This window comes from Lontra canadensis, unplaced genomic scaffold (genome assembly GCF_010015895.1).
Source record: "Lontra canadensis isolate GAN:19392208 unplaced genomic scaffold, GSC_riverotter_1.0 scaffold7, whole genome shotgun sequence".
In the NCBI taxonomy this organism is placed as follows: domain Eukaryota; kingdom Metazoa; phylum Chordata; class Mammalia; order Carnivora; family Mustelidae; genus Lontra; species Lontra canadensis.
Window position 1 is genome coordinate 16523951 of NW_022631001.1, and position 21350 is coordinate 16545300.

The following is a 21350-nucleotide window of genomic DNA, read 5'->3' on the forward strand; positions in this document are numbered from 1 at the left end:
TAGCAACATAAATGTTTTAGTACCCATTAAAAACCTCTATCATTGCATTTACTGCATTGTACTGAAATTGTCTACGTCTGTCTTACCCAGGAGACTAAAATTTTTTTGAGATTACTGGTCTCATAGCTTTGTATCACAAACGAAGCACTGTAGTTGGCCCTAATACATAGCAGGCATTTTCTGAGCTGGGCAGAACAATTATGACTTTAAGTTTTGGTTTGCAAAAGCTTTATTTCTGACTGTACATGTGATCTTAACAGATACTTTTAACAAGCAAAATTAACAATATCACTAAAGGACAATCAACAATAAGATAAAGTGCCAAAGTATTTGAACGAGTGTAGTCTGGATAAAACAGTGGGAAAAACAATGGTTTTACATTTTAAAAAGCACAAAAAAAACCTATTTTCTATTTGCTTTTGTTTGAGTTTTCAAAATTCAAGACTGCTTTCCATACAACAGCAGGCAAAAATTTCCAAACAGACTTACCTTTAAAAGCTTAGCAGCTAGCTCCAGGTTGACTTTCTATGAAAATAATTCAGGAGACCAACTGTTTTTATTCTCAGGCACTGCAGGCGGGCAATTTTCTGAAAATGGAAAGCAACGCTGGACTTCTGAACAAGAATCAAGTCCTAAAACTGACTCTTTGGAAAGCCAGCCTGAACTTGTTCTTCGTTTGACACATTTCAGTTTCTTTCTCAGTAATTCTTCTTGATCAGTAGAATCACAAGCAGCAGAGCATTTCCTTAGACCCACGGCTTGGAATTCAAGCATCTCTCTAGGAAATACTTTTTTTGTGGTAGGAGGAACCCATTCATTATCAGTTTCAGGACACTCAGCAATAGGACTATTGAAAACCTCTGGTTGTGTAATACCAGATTTAATAGGGCTTCTGAATTTCTGGCTGGGTGTCTTTACATTGTTTGGACACCTATAGGTGGCTTGGTGTGCATCATTTTCAGAGGAAATCCTTCTTTTTTTATAGTTAACATCAAGATCGGAATAAAAAACAAGTAAATTTTTGAAAGCTCCTTTTACCCCATGAGCTCTTGTTTGGTGGAATCCTGCGACTGGAGTTGACTGTGAACACGGAACAAAGTCTTGACTATCTCCAAAATCATATTCTGAATCTGCCCGAAAATGAGGTGGAGAAGAACACGTTCTTGGACACACAGAGGCAGATATGCTTTGCAAAGTTAACTTTTGTGAAAACTGGCTGGAATTCTCAGGAAGTGATCTCAGTGAGAAATCTGTTTCTGTATGATGACTTTCTGCCAAAGATTTTCCCCACTGTAACAAAATGTCCTGTGACTTTTTAGTAATTTCTGTTGTAATGTCCATTTCTTTAGCACTATCATCAAAGAGATCAGCAGAAGCATTGTAGCTACTACCTTCATGACCAGTAAAATAGTTCTGTGTTAAGTTATTGTTGGTATGTCCACAAGGCATTTCTTTCAGCGTACTTGTACTTTTGGGACTACTGCAAAGTGCTTCTAAAGGATATGTAAGCTTTCTGCAGATTGTAAAACTGTCGCCTTGGTTCTTTGGCCACCTATAATGTTTATTTTCTAAGTTGCAAAAGTCAGAAATATTACATCTCCTTGAACACAAAGTTACCAACTTTTCACTCATTTCTGAAAATGATTTTTCTCCACATCTTTTGATATATTTGCTACTGAGATAAGAATGGTCACTCTCTGAAGTACTGCACTGAAGTGAAATTTCAGCCCTATGTGGTGGAATTCTGGTAGACTTAAGAGTACCTGTTGTTTCTAAACCTTCTGAAGATGGAAACAGAGCTGACTGACAAGAATTTGGTGGAAAATATTCAGAAATCTCACTTCCATTACTACTTATAGAGACAGCCTCTGCTGTGTTATTTGACTGTGACTCCTTCTGAACACTACGACTTGGATTTGCTTCACGGTTGGAAAGGAAGTTATCTTTGCTACAGCTTGTTTTGATGGTTGATTGAGATGATCTTAAAGCTACAGGTGGTATATGGACGGTTCCAGTAGTTGTCTGGGAAGTCACAGATAACCTGCTGTGGTCTGCATGTAATCTATCGATGTCATTATCTAGAAGACATTTCCTACTACTGGCATCTGTCTGGGTTATAGCAATTTCACTTTCAATAACTGCCAGAAACTCATTCAGGCTTTCAGAGAATGGCAGATCATCCCAAATCTCAGCGTCAGAGTCCTGGGAACCACCAGTTACCTCTTCAAGTCTGAGTGATGAAGGTGGACAACATGTAGATCTCTCCTGAAGGCTACTGGGGTTATCTAAATCATGATACTGGTGACATGTGGGCTCACGTGGGGAATAGCTATTTTTAATTTCCACTGCACTGTGGAAGGATTTTTTATTACCTGACTCAAGGAGCTCTTGCATTTTCAAAGGGAAAATATTAGGGTGAGTAACTCTGATTTCATGACTGCTATGGACTGCGGTGGGCTGATAAGCTTGTAAGCCAAGCTCTTCATCCAACTTCTGTGCTGTACTCTTTTTATCCACGTATGAAACAAGGCTCCAAGAACCCTGAAAGGCATCATGGCAGCTATTATTGGAAGCAGTGGCCTCTGTAAAAGAGATGTACTTTCTGTTCTGGTGAAGAGTACCAATGGCCTTGCTTTGTTCTGAAGCCGAAAAATCATCATTTGTTAGGTGTGAAAGAGTGGAAGTGAGTTCAAGTGATGCCTGCCAGAATCTTGAAAAATTACCTCTGCTATGGGACTCGAAAAAACAAGAACTGCTGTCAGGGTCAGAGATGTTGCTGAGATCACTATTCGTGTGTTCTGAAGCAAGTAAGTGGCTACTTGATGCCTGGGTGCCACCATCAAGTTTCCTGAAATCAGAAATCTGCAAAAGCTGATGGAAGTAGTCAATGACAGTGAAGCTGGCAACACCTGGGTCTGGTAGAACAATCTGGCAAGCTACTAATGCTTTAACTTCTCTCCTGTGGTTAGAGCATTGCTTTAAGAAGTTATTAGAATCTGAACCTTGTCCATCTCGGTTTCCAAAATTCTGTGAAAGTAGTAAATGAATTTAAATGAGAACAAAAATCTCTTCTTTTGACTCAAAAGTGAAACAGAGACTTAACAGATTAAAATAGACACAGTTATAACTTCTACCCCATAATTTCAATTCCTATAGTGCTTTAGGCAGAGTAGCATAAAGTAATAGAAATAAACCTTGGAGTAAAGAGACTGGTTCTAACATTTACTACTGTTGGGGCTTTGGACAATTATTTAACTTCTCTGAACGTTAGTTCTCTCATGTATAAAATAAGGATAAATATGCAGGACTATTATATTATCAGTAACACAAGGAAAACTGCAGTGCCAAGCAAACAGTAGTTGCTCAATAGTACCTACTATTATATTTCTCATTCGACTCCAGAAACTTTAAATGTTTAAGGAAAAGTTCTCACTCATTAAAAAAAAGAAAAGAACAAAAACGATCTAAGATTTTAACAACAACAACAAAAAGCTCCATGGCTCCTGATTTCACTGTTACTTTGATTTTTTCTTAATGTTTAGCTGTGGAATGCTCTATTCCCTCTTTTGAAACCTGGATTCAAGTGTGGGCAAAATTTCTATTTGTTCCCTTGAGCATAGATGAGACAGAAAACAATTATTCCTACAGAGTCAGTATATTCTTATAACTTCTACAATCACTTTTGTAATTATTTAAGACCATTCTTCCCACCTATTCTTAGAGTAACAAATACTCAGAAACTTTCTTTTCCATGTTAATTCTCTCCTCCTTTTACAGATGATAGAATCAAACCAATAAAGAGTTAAGTTTTACTACAGAATTTAAACAAATTTTGGAGAGTGAAATAAACACCAAATATCAACACAAAATATCTAACTATTCTGACTTTAAAATTAATTTACATTTTTAAAGTTATGAAAGCATCTGAACTGGCCTCTTATGACTTGAAAGAGGAAGCTGTCACACATGGTGTTTTAACAGATCGCGGTTAGCCTATTTTTACAGTTTTAAGTGCTTCTACAGACTCTTACACGTACGACTCCTAAAGACTATTCAGAAAATTAAAATTATTTTATTACAATGAAAATGTTAACAGAATACTAAAAAGAAAGCTAGTCTCAATTACCGTCACTCCAAAAATAAAGCTTTGTCCAACAAAGAAAATTTCAACTGCTTTAGTTAATAGGTTCCGAACTGCATCATTGTCCAGTGTTTCTGAAATTTCATTAGGATCCTGAATGTACCTTGATTGGAAAGAAAATTAAAAATGTGAAGACAAAAGCTTTGAACTTTTAACTTGCCATAAAAAAAATAGTTAGTTTGAAAATGCAGCATAAACCTTGTGAGTGACATATAGAAAAAAAAAAAAAAGACTTTAAACGGTAGGCATTTTGCTCCCTCTAGTTTCCCATAGCTTAGAAAGTAAAAAATGATCAAGCGTGTATAAAGTGGATCCCTTTCTAGGAATCAAGCCCAGCATTTATTTGAAAAGCAGCCGTAGGAGTAGTAGTGGGATCTCTAGCCCTCAAAGCAGAGGGAAGTCTTTCTTCTTTTGATAATCCAGCTTGTTCTCAACTACAAGGAAATGGACAGGATTATCTTCTGGCAAGTAACAGAGTATTCTCGAGAGTAGGAGATGGAAGGGAAGAAAAAGCTTTAATCGCTTATATCATTCTTACATCTCAGGACACCTCAACAGGTCAAACTATGCAGATGATGTTGCAGTGCAAGTGAAAGAAATGACAAATTTTCAACCTCTGGTATGCAAATATTCTCTCAATGGCTTCTTCCATTTTAAGGGACTTTAGCTACTTGAATGCTAACCTCAGTCTGGATAATCCTTTAGTTTGAAACAATTTTACTTTCTTATCTTATATTCCTCTAATATGGATTAGAGTATTGTAAACTAATATTTTTACGACAGCTAAATTTCCCTGAAAAAAAGGAGCCTAGCTTAACATTGTCATAATATATAATGAGGAAATAAATACCTTTCTATTTATTTGATCACCTTTTAAAGGAACTGATAATCTGAGGTCAAGTGATTATCTTTCCACTAAATGTGTATTACCTTAAAAACATGTATCTTCAAATTCTACTGATATACTAAAAGAGTAGCTAAGGAAAAAAAAATACTTTAAATAGTCTTACCTGTGCAAACCAGTGGCTGTAAGACCAAAAAATGCATCTAAGCAGCTTCCAAATACAGTAATGCCAAGTAATTTGTTAGATTCTGCAACTTTTAAGGAAAGTTTGTATCTATAATTGGCATTTTCAGCTTTACCAGTAGAGCCACATTTTGGACAATGAGACCTGGGAAAGTGGAGGAAAAAAAAAAAGCACAGATGTTCACTATTTTTTTTTTAAACTATGGAAAACAAATCTGGAAAAGTAAAGATTAAAAATAATGTTTTGTGTACAAATGTACTTATATAACTCATATTCTTAAATGATTTCAGATCAGGATCTTTTTAATTTCTCTATTCATGAGAACTACTTTTCCTGACTTAAATTAAGTAGCACCAAATTGATAGAAAACTGAAGGAGTGCCTGGCTGACTCAGTTGGTAGAGCATGCAACTCTAGATCTCAGGGTAGTGAGTTTGAGCCCCACAATGGGTGTGGAGCTTACTTAAAAAAAAAGGAAAAATAAAACCTGTGTGCATGAGAGAAGGAGAGACAGAAAAGAAGAGGGAGAGGGAGGGAGAAAAAGAGAGAGGGTAAGTAAAGGAAAGGGGAGGTAAAAAGATATTCTTATTAGGTAGCTAAATTACCATTAACAAATTGAGGCATATTATGGAATTGGGGGGGTCAAAGTAAACAATGACCACACCAACATAAGACCTGATGTTTAATATCTATCTTTTAAGAGAATAATATCTGTTAAGAGAATGATGAGTAATCTTGAAACATTTAATAAATATTGATATACAAAGTACCTAGTTTTCTTTTTCTCACCAATGTAAGAACATGTACTTTCTTTTATTCTTTGGAATATGCTGAGAATTTATTAGGTTACCAAAATTAGGTGTGAAACATTTTTAAAGTTGTTTTAAAGGCAATATATAACTATGACCAAAGGCTTTCTTGGCAAAAACTACTGTGGTTAATTGTAACTCTACTGTTATGTACTAGTGGTCTGGTCTTGGGATAGTTACAAATTACTTAAACCTTGATTTTCTAATCTGTAAAAAAAAACAAAACAAAACAGGATTGAAGAATAAAATGTGACAAAATGTAAGAAAGAAAATAAATAGGGGCACCTGGATAGCTCAGTCAAGCGAGCACAGGACTCTTGATTTCAGCTCAGGTTATGATCTCTGGGTAGTGAGATCCAGCCCCAGGTCAGGCTCCGGGCTCAGCACAGCAGAGTCTATTTGAGATTTTCTCTTTCCCTCTCCCTTTATCCCTCCCATCACTTGTGTGCACATGCTTGGTGCATGCTCTCTCTCTCTTCTCCAATAAACTCTTAAAAAAAAAAAAAGGAAAGGATGTAGTGCAGATCTTGCCAAATTAATGTTGTCAGTCTGCTTCGTCCCCATAATTATACTAAATACTGTGATGATTACTGTCATTTCTAGTGTTTCTCTCCTTTCTAGTTTTCTGCAATGTCTTTAACTCTGATAGCCACTTTCACGTTCTTAATTTAGCAAACTGACCTCTTAATACATCTTATGGTAATGGTTAATCCTAGAATTTTATTCTTCCTTCATAACCCTAATGATCTGGCTTAAAAATGAAAGGCAAAATGCAAATAGAAAATAATGTTAGAGATAGTTGTATAATTTTGGTTACTGCCAGAAAGCCACCAGGGGGAGCCTAAAATCCATAGCTCACAAGGTGACTATTTTGAACAAAGGTTAATCCTTTGTTTAAATTACTGATTCCACTAGATCTGTGCTAATTATTTTTTTGCTTTTTGCTACACTGAAAATGGCTGCATGCCAATCCATTCATCTATCCTTACTTTTACATATTAATAATACATTCAAGTCTAATGTTAACCTCTTGGCAAATCTTAGAAAAATATGTATCAGCATTTTTGCAGTTTACAAATGTTTTTAAGCAGCCCAGGAATTTCTATGCATATTAAAGTTTAAAAACCTCTAATCTATTAGTCCATACTGACACTTATTTATTTTAATCCAGCTTTATTCCTCTTGGATTATACATATTTATTATGTTAAATATTATAATGATAATATAAATATATTAAAGTGTATATAATTTAGTGTGTATATGCATTAATACTAAAAACCTAGTTTTTGTTAGACTATCATTGGTCTTCTGCTTGCAAAACAGTTCATCATTAGCCTTACAGTTCTTACAGTTATCATAAGACATCACTGAAGGAAAAACTACAGGCTAGGAATTGAAATCCTTAGATTTGGGTCATAAAATTCACCTCAATTGCTCCATTTGTAAATACCTTGTTTATTTTGTTAAAATAAAGATTCTGATTCATTAGGTTTGGGACAAGACCCAAGATTCTGCTTTTCAAATAAGCTTCCAGATCAGCTGATACAGCTGTTTTCAGACCACCTTTTGAGAAGCAAGGGTAGAGACAACACATTCAAAACAGTCCCCTGATTCAACTTCTAGAGGCACATTTTCCAGAAACATCATTTGTTAATGGAACAGCAGTCTTCAAATTTTTTGGTCTCAGGGAGGGGCAGGGAGCCTGGGACTCCAGGATCATGACCTGAGCCGAAGGCAGTCACTTAACCAACTGAGCCACCCAGGTACCCAGGCCCCTTTATATTTTTAAAAACTGAGAACGTCAGAGAACTTCTATGTGTCTAATATCTACCCATATTTTTAACTGAATATGAGATATTAATGAAAATAAGAAATTAAAATTGAGAAATCTAAAAAAATATTTATTAATCTACTCAAATAATAGATCCATTGCGTGGTTAACCAAAAAAAAATAATCTTTATGAAAAATAACTGTGTTCCAAAATAAAAAAAAATAGCATCAAGAGAAGGGCATTGTTTTATTGTTTGTAAATTTCTTTAAAGTCTGACTTAATAACTACTACTGGATCCTCATATTTCCTTCTTTGCTCAATCTGTTGTATACCTAAATAGTTCAGTCAGAACTCCCTTACCCAGGGCTTCTTAAGCTCTGGGAAAGAGGGGGCAGTGATGTCATTCTGGATACAAATTCCACTGTTAATCTGAAGGTAATATAGTGATTAGGTAATGCAAACAGCAGCCAAAATGTTTAGGGTTGAATATGTTTCTGCCACTAACTAGCTAGCTGTGTGATTTGGGGCATGTTACTTAACTTTTCTAAGCTTTAATATTCTCCTTTGAAGGCTGGCATTAATAGCATCACTCACAGGGCTGTTGTATTAAAAGATAAGCTTATAAAGCTCCCAGCATAGTGCTTAGCAAATGGTCAACATTCATTAATGTTATCTATTGTTATTACCAGACCAAAGAGGCAATAATGGCAATATTGTTCAACGTATATTTTTGTTGCAGGTTACCTTGATAAGAAATAACTTGGTAAAAAGCAAACAAAACAATTTAAAAAATATTTCACATGTATTGACTACTGATTATGTATCACACAATGTTCTAAGCATTTTGTGTATATTAACTCAAGGTCTTATAAAAACCCTATGACACAAATATTACCCTCCCCATTTTGAAAGCCCAGATAATTCAAGTGACAGGGTTGGGAGTCTGGCTCCAGAGAATTATGCTTTTTAATCATCATGATATATTACAATAAGTATACTTTTTAAAATAATCTTTTTAAGGTTTTATTTATTCACGTGACAGAGAGGGAGCGTACAAAGCAGGGAGAGCAGCAGGCAGAGTGGGAGGGAAAAGCAAGCTCTTTGCTGAGCCAGGAGCCAGATGTGGGACTCAATCCCAGGACCCTAGGATCCCGACCTGAGCCAAAAGCAGCCGCTTAACAAAACAAACTGAGCCACCCAGGCATCCCTGCAGTAAGTATACTTATAAACACTATCATAATGTCATTTATTCATTCACTTAACAAATATTTTTTTAATTATTTATTTATTTATTTGCCAAAGAGAGAGAGATCACAAGTACGGGGGGGGGGCATGTAGCAGGCTCCCTGCTGAGCAGAGAGTCTAATGCGGGGCTCGATCCCAGGACCCTGAGAGCATGACCGGAGCCGAAGGCAGAGGTTTTACCCACTGAGCCACCCAGGAGCCTCTTCTGTGTATTTTCTATGAACTAGACCTTTGTGCTGGATGTTAAGGATTTAATGATGACTAACACAAACAGGGTGTTTCTGAGTTTACAAATGAATGCTTGAGAGAATGGCTCAATAAAAGAACAGCGATAACTACTAGAAGGAACTCTTCTCAGTCTACATAGGGGCTGGAACTGCTAATCCTTCCCCATTAAATGCTAACTTGACTATTTAAGAATATTGCTGGCACAGTATTTTTACTTACTTACTACCAAATAATTACTATATATTCTCTCCTCTAGGCAGAAAGAAAAGTATTCTTTAAAAAAAAAAAAAAATTATTTATGCAAGTTGGGGGGAGGGGCAGAGGGAGAGAGAGATTGTCAAGCAGACTCCATGCATGACCTGAGCTGAAACCAAGAGTTGGACACTTAACCTACTGAGCCACTGAGGTGCCCCAAGTATTCTTTTTATTTATTTATTTATTTATTTATTTGAGAGAGAGAGGGAGAGAGGGAAAAAGGAGAAAGAGAGCACACATGTGAGCACAAGCCGGGGGAGAGGCAGAGGGACAAGCAAAATCCCTGTTGAGCATGGAGCTCACTACAGGGCTCCATCCCAGGACTATGAGATCGTGACTTGAATGGAAGGCAGATGCTTACCTGACTGAACCACCCAGCCCCAGAAAGAAAGTATTCTTAAGGAACTCCAACCCTAATCCTGACTTATACTTTAAAAATCAAAGAACCTTAGACTTTCAGGTATAATTGGCCTGCATCTCAGGACCACAAATAAAGTGTTGTGTGTCAAGCTGTTGAAAGGTACAGAGATTTCTCTAATAGTCCCTTTTCTGAAGGAATTTATTTATTAAAAAAAAATATAATCTGGGTATGAAGTGAAAATAAACAAATAATAAACAAACAAACAAACAAACCCTACACCATTCCAGGGATATCCCAGAAGTGGACTAAGTTTTTGCATCAGGATTGGATTTACTCTCGAGAAGGTATTTGTCTTCTCTAAAGCAGGTACTTAGCAAAGGCTTGGCGGTAACCTGAACACCCCCACCACCGCCCCACCCTAGATGATTACCAGACAATTCTATTCTGGATTTAAAGAACCAACCCAAGACAATCTGTCCTGGTATATGGTGATTTTTTAAAAAAATAATTTATAGCTTTAATATAATCTAGTTCTACAACTTACTAAACAAAAGTACAGTTCTGTCTGGAGGTGTTTTCACCTTCAGCACATTGGGTAGGTTCTTCTCTGGAATGAATTTTCTTATGTCTAAGGAGCGCTGAACTCCATCTGTAGGCTTTCCCACAGTCTTTACATATAAAAGGTTTCTCTCCACTGTGCATTCTCAGATGCTGACCTAGATATGAACTCTGACTGAGTCTTCCCAGTGTCATTATACTCAGAGGGCTTCTCTTCTCAATGAATCCTCTGATGCTGAATAAGATGAGCACTCCACCTGAAGGACTTCCTATACTCATGACATTTGTAGGATTTTTCTCAACTGTATGAATACTCTGATGCTCAACAAGGTCTCAGCTCTGGTTAAAGGTTTTCCCACAGGTGCTACACTTAAAGTGTTTTTTTCTAGAATGAATTCTCTGGTGGATTATAAGGCATGAATTATAAATGAAGACTTCACCACATTCACTATATTTATGGTCTTCCTTCCCTGCGGAAGTTTTCTTATGGGTGTCAATCACCTGCCTGAAATGTTTCCACTGGGAAGGGGACTGACTCAGTCTCTCCAATTTGGGATTTCTCTGTTGCTGCTCTAAAGTGTCCTCAACTTCAGAGGTAGCTTCAAATGTAGAGGTGCTGGTGGTGAGTTTTTCTGAGAACACCTGTGATTCCACTTCAGTAATGAGTGGTTTTAACAGCGATCCTTTGTCCCTGGACTCTGGTTATCTTCACTCTCTGGGAAAGGCTGGGTCTCCTGAGGTACACACTTGAGCCAGGCTTCCATGCTTGGTGCCTCTTCTGCGCATGGTTCTTTCTGTGCAGGTCCATGAGCCAGACCTGGGACCTGGAGGTGATCAGATACCACTAGGTCTGTGTGGAACCACAACTTACAAGGAGACTTAGAGACTCCTTTCAGAATCAGCACAAGATGAAGAAAGAATAGCTAGAGTCTTGTTCAGGGCTTGAGGGTAGAAAAGACAGAGACAGAAACATCTACTAACCGCTCTACCCTGCCTCAGAGAGATTTGAATGTGGCAACTCTCCCTACTGCTGTCCCTCTGTCCAGCCTGAAGGCCAATGCTCTGGCTCCCACAACAGATGACGTGTCCCCTTCTCACCTGTAGTCCTGGTTCAACAAGTCCTTTCCCTAAACACTCCAGCACAGTTAGTCTCCTTTCCATTCTTGGGATAATGTATGGTATGGTGAATTTAATCCTTATTTGCTGTTGAGCTATAGGAAATACACACGTACACACATATTTCCTCTCTTATGCTTACAGACTTTGCTTTTACCTTTTGGAGACCAGGATTATCCGAGAGAAGCACTTCTGACATGAAGGATATGTAAAACTGGAATTCTGGAGAGCAAGAACTGAGGCCAAAAGAAATTTTCTTCCTCTATTCATATGTTCTCACTGCAGCCTGCAAAACAAAATAGCCATGGGATGAATGGAAAATCTTTCATTGTATGTACATAATTCACTTCTTACGAAAACAACTTAGCCTCCACTGTAAAGCATTCAAATAGGTGTCTTTTGTGGTATGTGTCAAGATATTGAAAAACTCATTTTATTTTTCTGCCTAATTAAAAGTGTTAGTAGCAAGAAAATACGATTTAAAATAGAGTAGCTCAAACAAATTTTCTGTTTTTAAATAAATGCTGCATCCCTGTAATTCAGGAATGATATAATTTAATCCTTTTGACAACTTTAGAAGAGCTTTAAGAACTTGTTTCTTCCGTTAACTGGAAGGAACTTAAATAAACTTAGGGTAATGGTGCTTTTAGGCTGAAAAAAGAAAAATCCCTTTACTAGATTTCAGTGTATATATTTTTATACAACTTAAAGAAAAAAAAAAAGACAATTCTGATTCTGCAAACAAATAAAAATGTTACATAGTCAAATGAGAGATTTAAGATCCTTTTATAAAACACTCAGAAGTAGAATAATGTTCTCTTTTTAAAAAATCAATGTTGGTTTATCAAAATTTTAAAAATGGATTAGCTTATTTATAGCATGATATAAATTTTTGAAATTAAAGCTTCTGTACATGTTCAAGATAGAACTTTATCATAAATTTTTCATTTGTAAACATATAGAAAAGGTTTCAATTTCTGAAAATGAGTGGAACTGTTTCTGTGACTGCCATTAGCAAAATCAGACAAAATGGAAATTAGTTTAAAAATCATAATAGACTCTTTTAGATATCATTTTTCCTAAGGATGACCATAAATGTAGAAATGTGGTGATTATGGAAGGGAAATCTAAAGTGATAACAATTCTAACAAGCAAAACATTTCTGTGAAAATAAAATCTTGCCACCTAAGGCAGTAAGATGAAAACTTGTAAAGATGAAACATAAAGGATTTTTGTAAACCACTGACCTATGTTATTAAAGGGAACATAGAAAAAATAAAAAATCTAATCCTAACTCTTTGTTCTTTGTTATCATCTTTGTTTTGGGACCCTCCGGATACATGATTAGTAAGGTTCTACCACAAGAAGACATGTAATCCCAGATTTGGTTGTCATCTAGGTCACATGGTAATCTCTAAGGACAAAGTAGAATAGAGGAATGGAATACAAGGGGAAGACAGGAAGGTCACAAAATACTGCATTAGTGCTCCTAACCTCAAGTTCCTTTCCAACACCACAAATGATGGAATGTAGGTCAGCAAAGGCATCTTCCCTCTACATCTCCTCTAAAATCCAGTTTGTGGAAGGGTGTAACATGGTGGTACAGCTACTTATGAGCTTTGGGAGATAAAGTAGGGCAAAGCTCCCTACCTGAAAAATGTCAACCTTCTTAAAATTGTGCTATTTAGAATGAACCCTCAGTTCCTTAGATAGCCTATGAGGCTCTTGGTCATCTAGCCCTGCCTCCTTACCTCACCCTGTAACATTCTCCTGCTTAATCTCTGCACTTCAATCCTTCTAGCCTTCTTTCTGCTCCTCAGACACACCAATTTCCCTCCTCAGGTTTTTGTACTTTTCTCTTTGCCTAGAGTATTCTTCAAATAGTTGGCTCATTCTCATCCTTCAATCTGTAACTCCAATATAACCCCTCAGAGAGCTCCACTTTATCTCAAGTAGACACACCTTTCTTCTTAATCTTTTATGACATCACCCATTTTATTCCTTCATAGTACTAATCCTGCTTGTGATATATCCAACAATGAAATTGCATATATCACCTTATTTTTGTTTGTTCTACCCCTCTAGTCTCAAAGTTCCTTGAAGAAAGGGATGTGGTCTATCTTGTGTTCTACTATATACCCCAGGGCTTAGTTCAAAGTACACTTTTTTTTTTAAGATTTTTTATTTATTTATTTGAGAGAGAGAGAGAGAAAGAGAGAGAGCGAGTATGATAGGGGAGGATGTCAGAGGGAGAAGCAGACTCCCCATGGAGCTGGGAGCCCAATGTGGGGCCCGATTCTGGGACTCTGGGATCATGACTAGAGCCGAAGGCAGTTGCTCAATCAACTGAGCAACCCAGGTGCCCACAAAGTATGTTCTTAATCCATATTCACTGAATAAAAAACCATAAGCAGAATTTTCCAATTTAAAGAAAAAATTTTATAGGAGTAGGTATATGCAACATAATAGGTTTCCTTCCCTTTTTATTTAAAGCCCCCTTTAAAAAGTCTTTCTCTATTAAGAGGTCTGACATTTGTTTTGTCTAATTATTTCCATTCGGTTTTATTTTCCCTAACACCTCTTTCCTTGGCTCTCTCTTGTTATTTAAGTGTTAGTAATTTATGCTAAAGAGAACACAAAAAAATAATATTGAGTTGTAACCCTTGTTCTCTTCCCTAACCCTGAACACTCCCCTACTATAATGTGTTTTACATTTCTCTGTCTCTGCTTCTTTTCCTTCCTCCTCTGTCTAAAATGTTCTTTCACTTTCCTGAATAATGCTTATTCTTCTTTAAGAAGTCTTCTTAAGGGCCTTTTTCTCCAGGAAGCTTTCCCAGGTAAAGGACTCTATTTTTTAATTTGCCACTTATCACATCCTAATAAACTTATCTGTTTAATGTTTTCTTCTGGAACAGAGTAAGATCTTAGAAGTACCATCTCATTATATACCCAGGACCAAGCTCAAAAACTGTTAATCTGAACTTCAGCTGTTAACTTCCTTCCTGATTTTCAGCCTTCTTCTTCCTAAGCTGGTTTTACCATACACCATTAAATATAAAACCCAATTTTACCAAATCACAAAATAATCTTATATTTGTATACATACACACCAGCAGGCACAGAGTAGTTTGATATACAGTACCGTATTTAAAACTTACTTTAAACATTTGCATTATATCCTCATTTCCATTTTCCCCCTTAACTGTGGTCATATAATGAGCAGAGACTATCTTCTTTAGGGTTCTAAAATAAAGTTTTATTTTGTACCACAACTATATGGGGAACTTATATCAAATCATATTCTTGACACAACTGCTATCAAACTAAAACTTTAGGAAATGGATTAAACCTTAAAGATAACTAGGATACTGTGCTAAATGTTATAGAAAAAACAATGCAAAATAAGATGCTTACTAATTGGGCAGACAGCTCAACAACAAATGAAAACACAATCAGAAATATTTGGGATTAATTTCTAAATTAATTGTGCAAGCACTAATTGCTGTGTTTTTAAGTTGGGTAAACTGTCTTTATTTAAGGGTCTATTGCCCTCTAGCGGGTCAAATAAGTATGTCTAAAAAAATGACAGTATTTACAACTTAAAGGCAAATTTGAGAACTAAAATGAAAAAGGTCAGTCAACTATTTTTACTATTTGTGTTTCATCTGGTAAGCCCCAGAAAATGGCAAAAGGAGTTCTCATTAATTGTCCAGTAGACAAAAATCCAGTAAAATCCTTTCAGGCAGCCACTGTTACTTTTTGCTGTTTTTACAGTGTTTCCTTTATGACATTTGTCATCTAATTTATCTCTCTCTCTACTGCTTGACTTGTAGAATCATGTTTGATAGAGAACTGAATGAAACATCAGGAACAAGTAAATACCGAAGTTATGAAAATCTTACAATGGACTTGGGAACAATTTCATAAATAGTACCTCTTGCAATTTATTTTTCTTCTTGATTTTCTTGGGAAGGATGGTGAAGAAGCATTTAATTTCTTTCAGCTCTATCACAGCCAGAAAATCATATTCCAGTTCAATTTATCAGTTATTCATTGTGCAGCTGCTAAATACCAGGTGCTGGAGGATAAGTGATGGGCAAAATGGACAATAATCACACAAAAAATTTAATAACATGGCAAATTCTATAAAAGAAATATACATAATGCGGGGCGCCTGGGTGGCTCAGTGGGTTAAGCCGCTGCCTTCGGCTCAGGTCATGATCTCAGGGTCCTGGGATCGAGTCCCGCATCGGGCTCTCTGCTCAGCAGGGAACCTGCTTCCTTCTCTCTCTCTCTCTCTCTGCCTGCCTCTCTGTCTACTTGTGATCTCTCTCTGTCAAATCAATAAATAAAATCTTAAAAAAAAAAAAAAAAGAAATATACATAATGCTATGAGAAAATATGAGGGGACTAATCTAGTCGTAGCTTGGAGGATGGAGAATATTAGGCAAATACATAATCTTTTTCTGGAAACAATTTTTCACAGTTGTCAGATTAAAGGTGATTTTAATTTTCTTTATATGTTTAAAGTATTTTGAAAACGTATTATGTTTATACTTTAAAAAATGAATAAATATAATAAAAATACTAGGTAGTGAACTTAGAAATAACATACAAAGAAAGCCTTGGGTCCTCTCCATCTCTTACACTTAAAAGTAGAAACAAGGAGGTTGAGATGGGGGCGGGGGAGAAAAATATATGTTAGGATAGGTTGATGGGAACTAATTAGGACCTCAGTTAGCTTTTGTTTTGAAGTCCCAGATTTCCCAGGAATGTCCAAGAATGAAGAAGACTGACTGAGATTTATTAAAATACGTGGGGTCCAGTATTTAACATAGAATACATGCTTTCTTTCTAGTCAAGCTATATGGGGATCTAAACCATATCCAAAGATGCTTTATTAATTTACCATGAAAAATTACAGTCACAGGGAAGGGACACAACTTAAACACACATTTTCTTTTGGGTGTAACTATATGTTAAACCAAATTAGAAAGAGGAAGTTGCTTGAAAAAGGGGTATTAGGTGAATCAAGTATTTTAAGGGAATTAGGCTAATATAGTTGATGTGTTCTTTTCTCATTAGAGATGGTTTTGTCAGTGGGCCCAGATACAAAACTCATTAATCACCATCCATTTTCATACTAGCCAAGTGGTTCTCAAACTTTAGTGTCCATCAAAATCACCGGGAGAGCCTGATAAAAGGACTTCTGGGCTCCAACTTGAGTTTGATTCAGTAAATCTGGGATGAGGGCCAGAGATTTTGCACATCTCACAAGATAATGCTTATGTTGCCCACACTTGAAAATCACTGGCCTAGCCACTGAGGCTGTCTGATGGTGAACAACACTTGTGATTAATGTGGTTACAGTTAAGTCATAAAGCTTGAGAGTATTACAGTTTCTTTTAGATTATTTTGTAAATCTTTGTTCTATTTTTATCTAAACTCCTTCACTACCAATTTTCTAGAAGACACCTCAATATGAAAAACCACGGCACCTGGGTGGTTCAGTTGATTAAGTGTCTGCCTTCCGCTCAGGTCATGATCCCAGGGTCCTGGGATCCAGTCCTGTTCTGGGCTCCCAGGGAGTTTGCGGCTCCCTCTGCCCCTCCCCCTACTCATTCTCTCAATCTCATTTGCTCTTGCACTCTCTCTCAAATAAATAAAATCTTAAAAACAAAACAAAAACCATGCCACTATATGCACATACAATGACATAATTTTTTCTCCTTTGGGCTAGACTAGAAAATCTAGAATAATTCTTATTAAATGTTAGATCTTGAAGAAAAATTTAATTGTTTAACATTGTTGAGGACATGAATTCCTGTCTTCTTCAAGGTGCTTTTAGCTGCAGTAAGAATCAAAGTAACATGAGACAGATTAACAAGAAAATCAAATTTAACAGCATGTGTACAGAGGGAATTCACACAATCCTGAAAATTCCAAAGACAGTCAGGCAAAATGAGGTACATATGTCACCCTGAACTAAGTAGAAGTGGGTAGGGGTCCAGGACTTCCTCCGAGAAGGCATGCAATCCTCAGAAAAAAATTAAAAAGGGTCAATGTTTGGCAAACAAATGTTTGCTGGGCCACTCAGAAACAATGGGAATAAGAGAGGGCTTTGATCAAACAGGCCTTGCTAGGTTTCTCCTTTCTACCATACCTTACTATGTATCACAATGTGGAGATACCTCTCATCTTGGATGAGGTCCTCTATCTACATTCTTTTAAGGCAGTTATGGGGGGAAGTAAAGGGCTCTTCTTGAATCTGCTGGGTTTTGATTGCTTTTTAACTCAAAATAATCTTCATGCCAGAGTGCCCCATCTTGGGGCAGCCTCTATACTCCCCAAACTGTTCTTGCTGTACAAGAAAATCTGTCACATTGTTGCTCTCAGATCTCCTGTTTCATATTACACAGGCCCAAGAGGCCTCAGCTATTTTAAGTTGTTCACTTAAAACTATCTAATGGTCACCTTCAAGGGTGCATACTTGTCTAATTTTTCTAAAAGTAGTCAAAACAAGTCCTTGAGAAATGATTTACATTAACATGAAAATTCTGGAAAGGGATGAGAAGGCAGGAGACAGAAAACTAAACAAACAAAAAAACAAAACCTCTTTTATTTGGAGAAATATTGGTGAAAAATACTTTAAAAACACTACCCAAGAAGGGGCTGCTGTCCGGCTCAGTCTGTAGAGCATGTGACTCTTAATCTGAGGGTCATGAGTTCAAGCCTCATGTTGGGTGTGGAGCCTATTTAAAACAAAACAAAATAAACCCTAACAACAATAACAAAAAATCCAAGAACCACCCAAGAAATTCTTAGTGAGTACCACAGTTTGTCTATTGAATTTGTGGTAAATGTAATACTATTTTAGGGATGGGGAGGAGGAAAGAGTTACAGACAAAAAAACACAGGCTCTTGTGTTCAAGACACTTAAAAACTGTTGGCTAAGACAATGTGTAACTACTAAGGCAGTGACACAAAGGTACATACTATATCTGCAAGCTCCAGACTTCCACACCCAGGGGACAGTTATGGAGAGTCAACTATTTTCACTTCTCATAGATACTTCAAGTTTTAATAGGTAAAAAACTTGAATTCTTAGTTTCCTCTTAAACTTCTTTGTAAAGATCGCTTTTAGACAACAGGCTTGAGCAGAGGTATGTACAGCAAGGCAAAAGGGCCCAGTGACCACTTGGCTGAATACAGACAAGCCTATCAGGTGACCTACCTCAAAATATCCATCGTCCCTAACAGACCAATGGGTTACTTACAATCAGGAACAGTTACCAAAAAGTTTCAAAGTACCAAAGTACCAAAAAGAAAAAATTCTGTATGTCTCCATACCTCTTCACCTTCCTTCTTGAAATAACAGCCCCACCCTCTTGTGGAGGACGTCTCTTCTTTGCTGTCCTGCCTGCCTCTCGTTTGTGGTATATTCAGTAAACTACCTCCTTTGTGCTGTCTTGGGTGAATTCTTTCACTGCCTGTGCTACCCATTTCCAACCGATCATTGCCCCACATCTGGAGGCCCCAATCTGATCAGACAGACACCACATTTTTTTTTTTTTTTTTTTTTTTACAGTTTTCTCCATCTCAGCAAATGGCACTACTCTCCAATCAGTTAAGTCAGGTCAGTTACCTAGGAATCATCTTTCATTCCCTTTTCCCTCAAATCCCACATTCTATCCATCTGTACGTCCTCAGATCTATTTCCATATCTAAAAACCACCATCCACTTCCCCCCATATATTCTGCCACCACCTTAATTCAAACCATCACCTATTACTTCTGCTGCTGCAATAGCCTCTTAACTGCATGATCTGGTCGCTGCTCATCTCTCAAGGCCCATTTCACCACCTGTCCTTTCTGAATACATTTCAAGCAGCACCGGTCTTTCTTTAAGTTCTTGAACACTCAGGTGCCAAGCTCTTTTCTACCTTAGGGCCTTTGCACAACCTATTCATTCTGGAATGTTCTTCCTTCTATTGCATAGCTGGATCATTTTCATCTTTTAGGCCTTACTCTAAGAGTCAACTCCTCTGTTAAAAAGAAAACCACAGACCCAAAATCGAGTCCATTTAGGCAGGGTCCCCAAATTGATGTTCAACACCTAATCTAATTGCAGTTTTCAACCTTCCGCAGAAATACAGTCTTAACTGGTCAATTAGGATCAAGGCCAACAAGGGCTCTCTCCATCTTATCAAAGGTAATCAGCATGATAAGACTTCTGCTCCCCCATCAGCAGGGAGAGTGACCTTGCTTGGAACAATCCTTTCTTTTGCTAATAACTTTCTAGCCCTACCCTCTTTCCCATAAAAACCTATTTTGTACAACCCTCCCGGAACGCCCTTCTATTTGTTACTAAGATGCTACCTGAATCATTTAATAAAGCTGAATAGATCTTCAAATTTACTTGGTTGAATTTTGTGTTTTAAGACCTCAGAAAGGCCATCCCAAACCAACCTAACTCAGTTTCCCATTATCCTTAACTCCATCCATCAAAGGTTTAAGTTGTATTTGGTGAGGAATCTAACTTGTTCACCATTGTAATACCAGTACCTAGTAACTCTTGGCAAAGGAAGGCACTTAAAACTACCTGCAGGATGACTAACTACTGGGTACTCTGTGACCCAGTCTTGCAAGGTCAGGAAGGGCTTCCTGACTTAATAAAATACAGGTTAAGGAAGGAGTAAAAACTGGCCAAGGTGGGGATGGGGTTAGGTCTGGAGGTGAGGTGGGGTGGTGCATTTGAGGAATTCAAAAAAGACATTCCTTCCACAGGGCTGGAGCCTAGGGCTAGAGTGGTGAAAAAGCTCAGAGGTGCACAAAAGCTAGATGAGAAAGGCCCTGTAAAATAAGTGAAGGAGTTTAGACTTAAGCCTGAGGGCAAAAAGGAGGCAACAAAGCTTTTAAATGTCGGGGAGGGGGGGGGTGCCCTGACCAGATCTGCGACTTATCTTATAGCCTGGCAATGAGGAGACTGGATTGGAAAATAACACAATTGAAGTAAAAGCCGCTGGGAGGCTAGTCGCCTACCTATGTAGCAGTCTTGGTGTAAATTGAATGCATTTGAGATATTCAGAGACTGGTTAAGGGCGAGCTGAAGGTGAGAGAAGGAAGGAATCTGGAAAACTCTTAAGTTTCTGGTTTGAGCACACTGATAAGCACTTTTCCCTCTAGGCCATCAAAGCAGTTTGAAAAGACCCCCTTTCCGGCACCTGAGTGGCTCAGTCGGTTAAGCGTCTGCGTTGGGCTCAGGTCAGGATCCCAAGGGTGCTGGTATCGAGTCCCGCACTGGACTCCCTGCTTGGCGGGAAGCCTGCTTCTCCCTCTGCCCTTCACCCCACTCTTGTGCTTTCTCTCACTCTCTCTCAAATAAATATATAAAATCTTAAAAAAAGAAAAAGACCCCTTTCAGCACGCATTACTCGGCATAGCCCGCAAAATCTCTAATTCTGAGCACTCCAAAAGCAGGAGTAGTACTTTCCCTTTTTGTATTACCGGTTCCAGACGCTCACCCACATCTAGCTCGATGGCTTAGTAAATGTTGAGTAAACGCTAGCTGAACTCTTATCAACAGCAGTGCCTAAAATTTAAATGACTGACCTTTTTCTCTTTACTCTCAGAAACCTTTTACAGAAAAGACTAACTCCTGAAAAAAAAAATAACATAGAATGTCCTATTCTCATTTATAACGACATTGAGGACCTCGTTAGGGGTCTCGCCCTTTTCGCGTCCCGAGAATCTCTTCCCATAGTTCCTCACCTTAAGCTGAGGACGGAACCTGCCCCGGCAAGGCTCGATGGTGCAGACCCCCAGGACTTAGCGACC

The 21350-nt window shown here is 37.6% G+C and overlaps 1 protein-coding gene across 1 annotated transcript; it reads right to left on the minus strand.

The window, feature by feature from the left end:
* Positions 1–217: 217 nt before the first annotated feature.
* Positions 218–21347, minus strand: DDIAS (DNA damage induced apoptosis suppressor). Its single transcript, XM_032852963.1, has 5 exons — positions 21285–21347; positions 11671–11799; positions 5152–5313; positions 4127–4244; positions 218–3027 (listed from the first exon to the last, which is right to left on the minus strand). Exons 2-5 carry the CDS (start codon positions 11781–11783, stop codon positions 526–528), a joined length of 2895 nt encoding a protein of 964 aa, XP_032708854.1. The 5' UTR covers positions 11784–11799; positions 21285–21347; the 3' UTR covers positions 218–525.
* Positions 21348–21350: the final 3 nt, after the last annotated feature.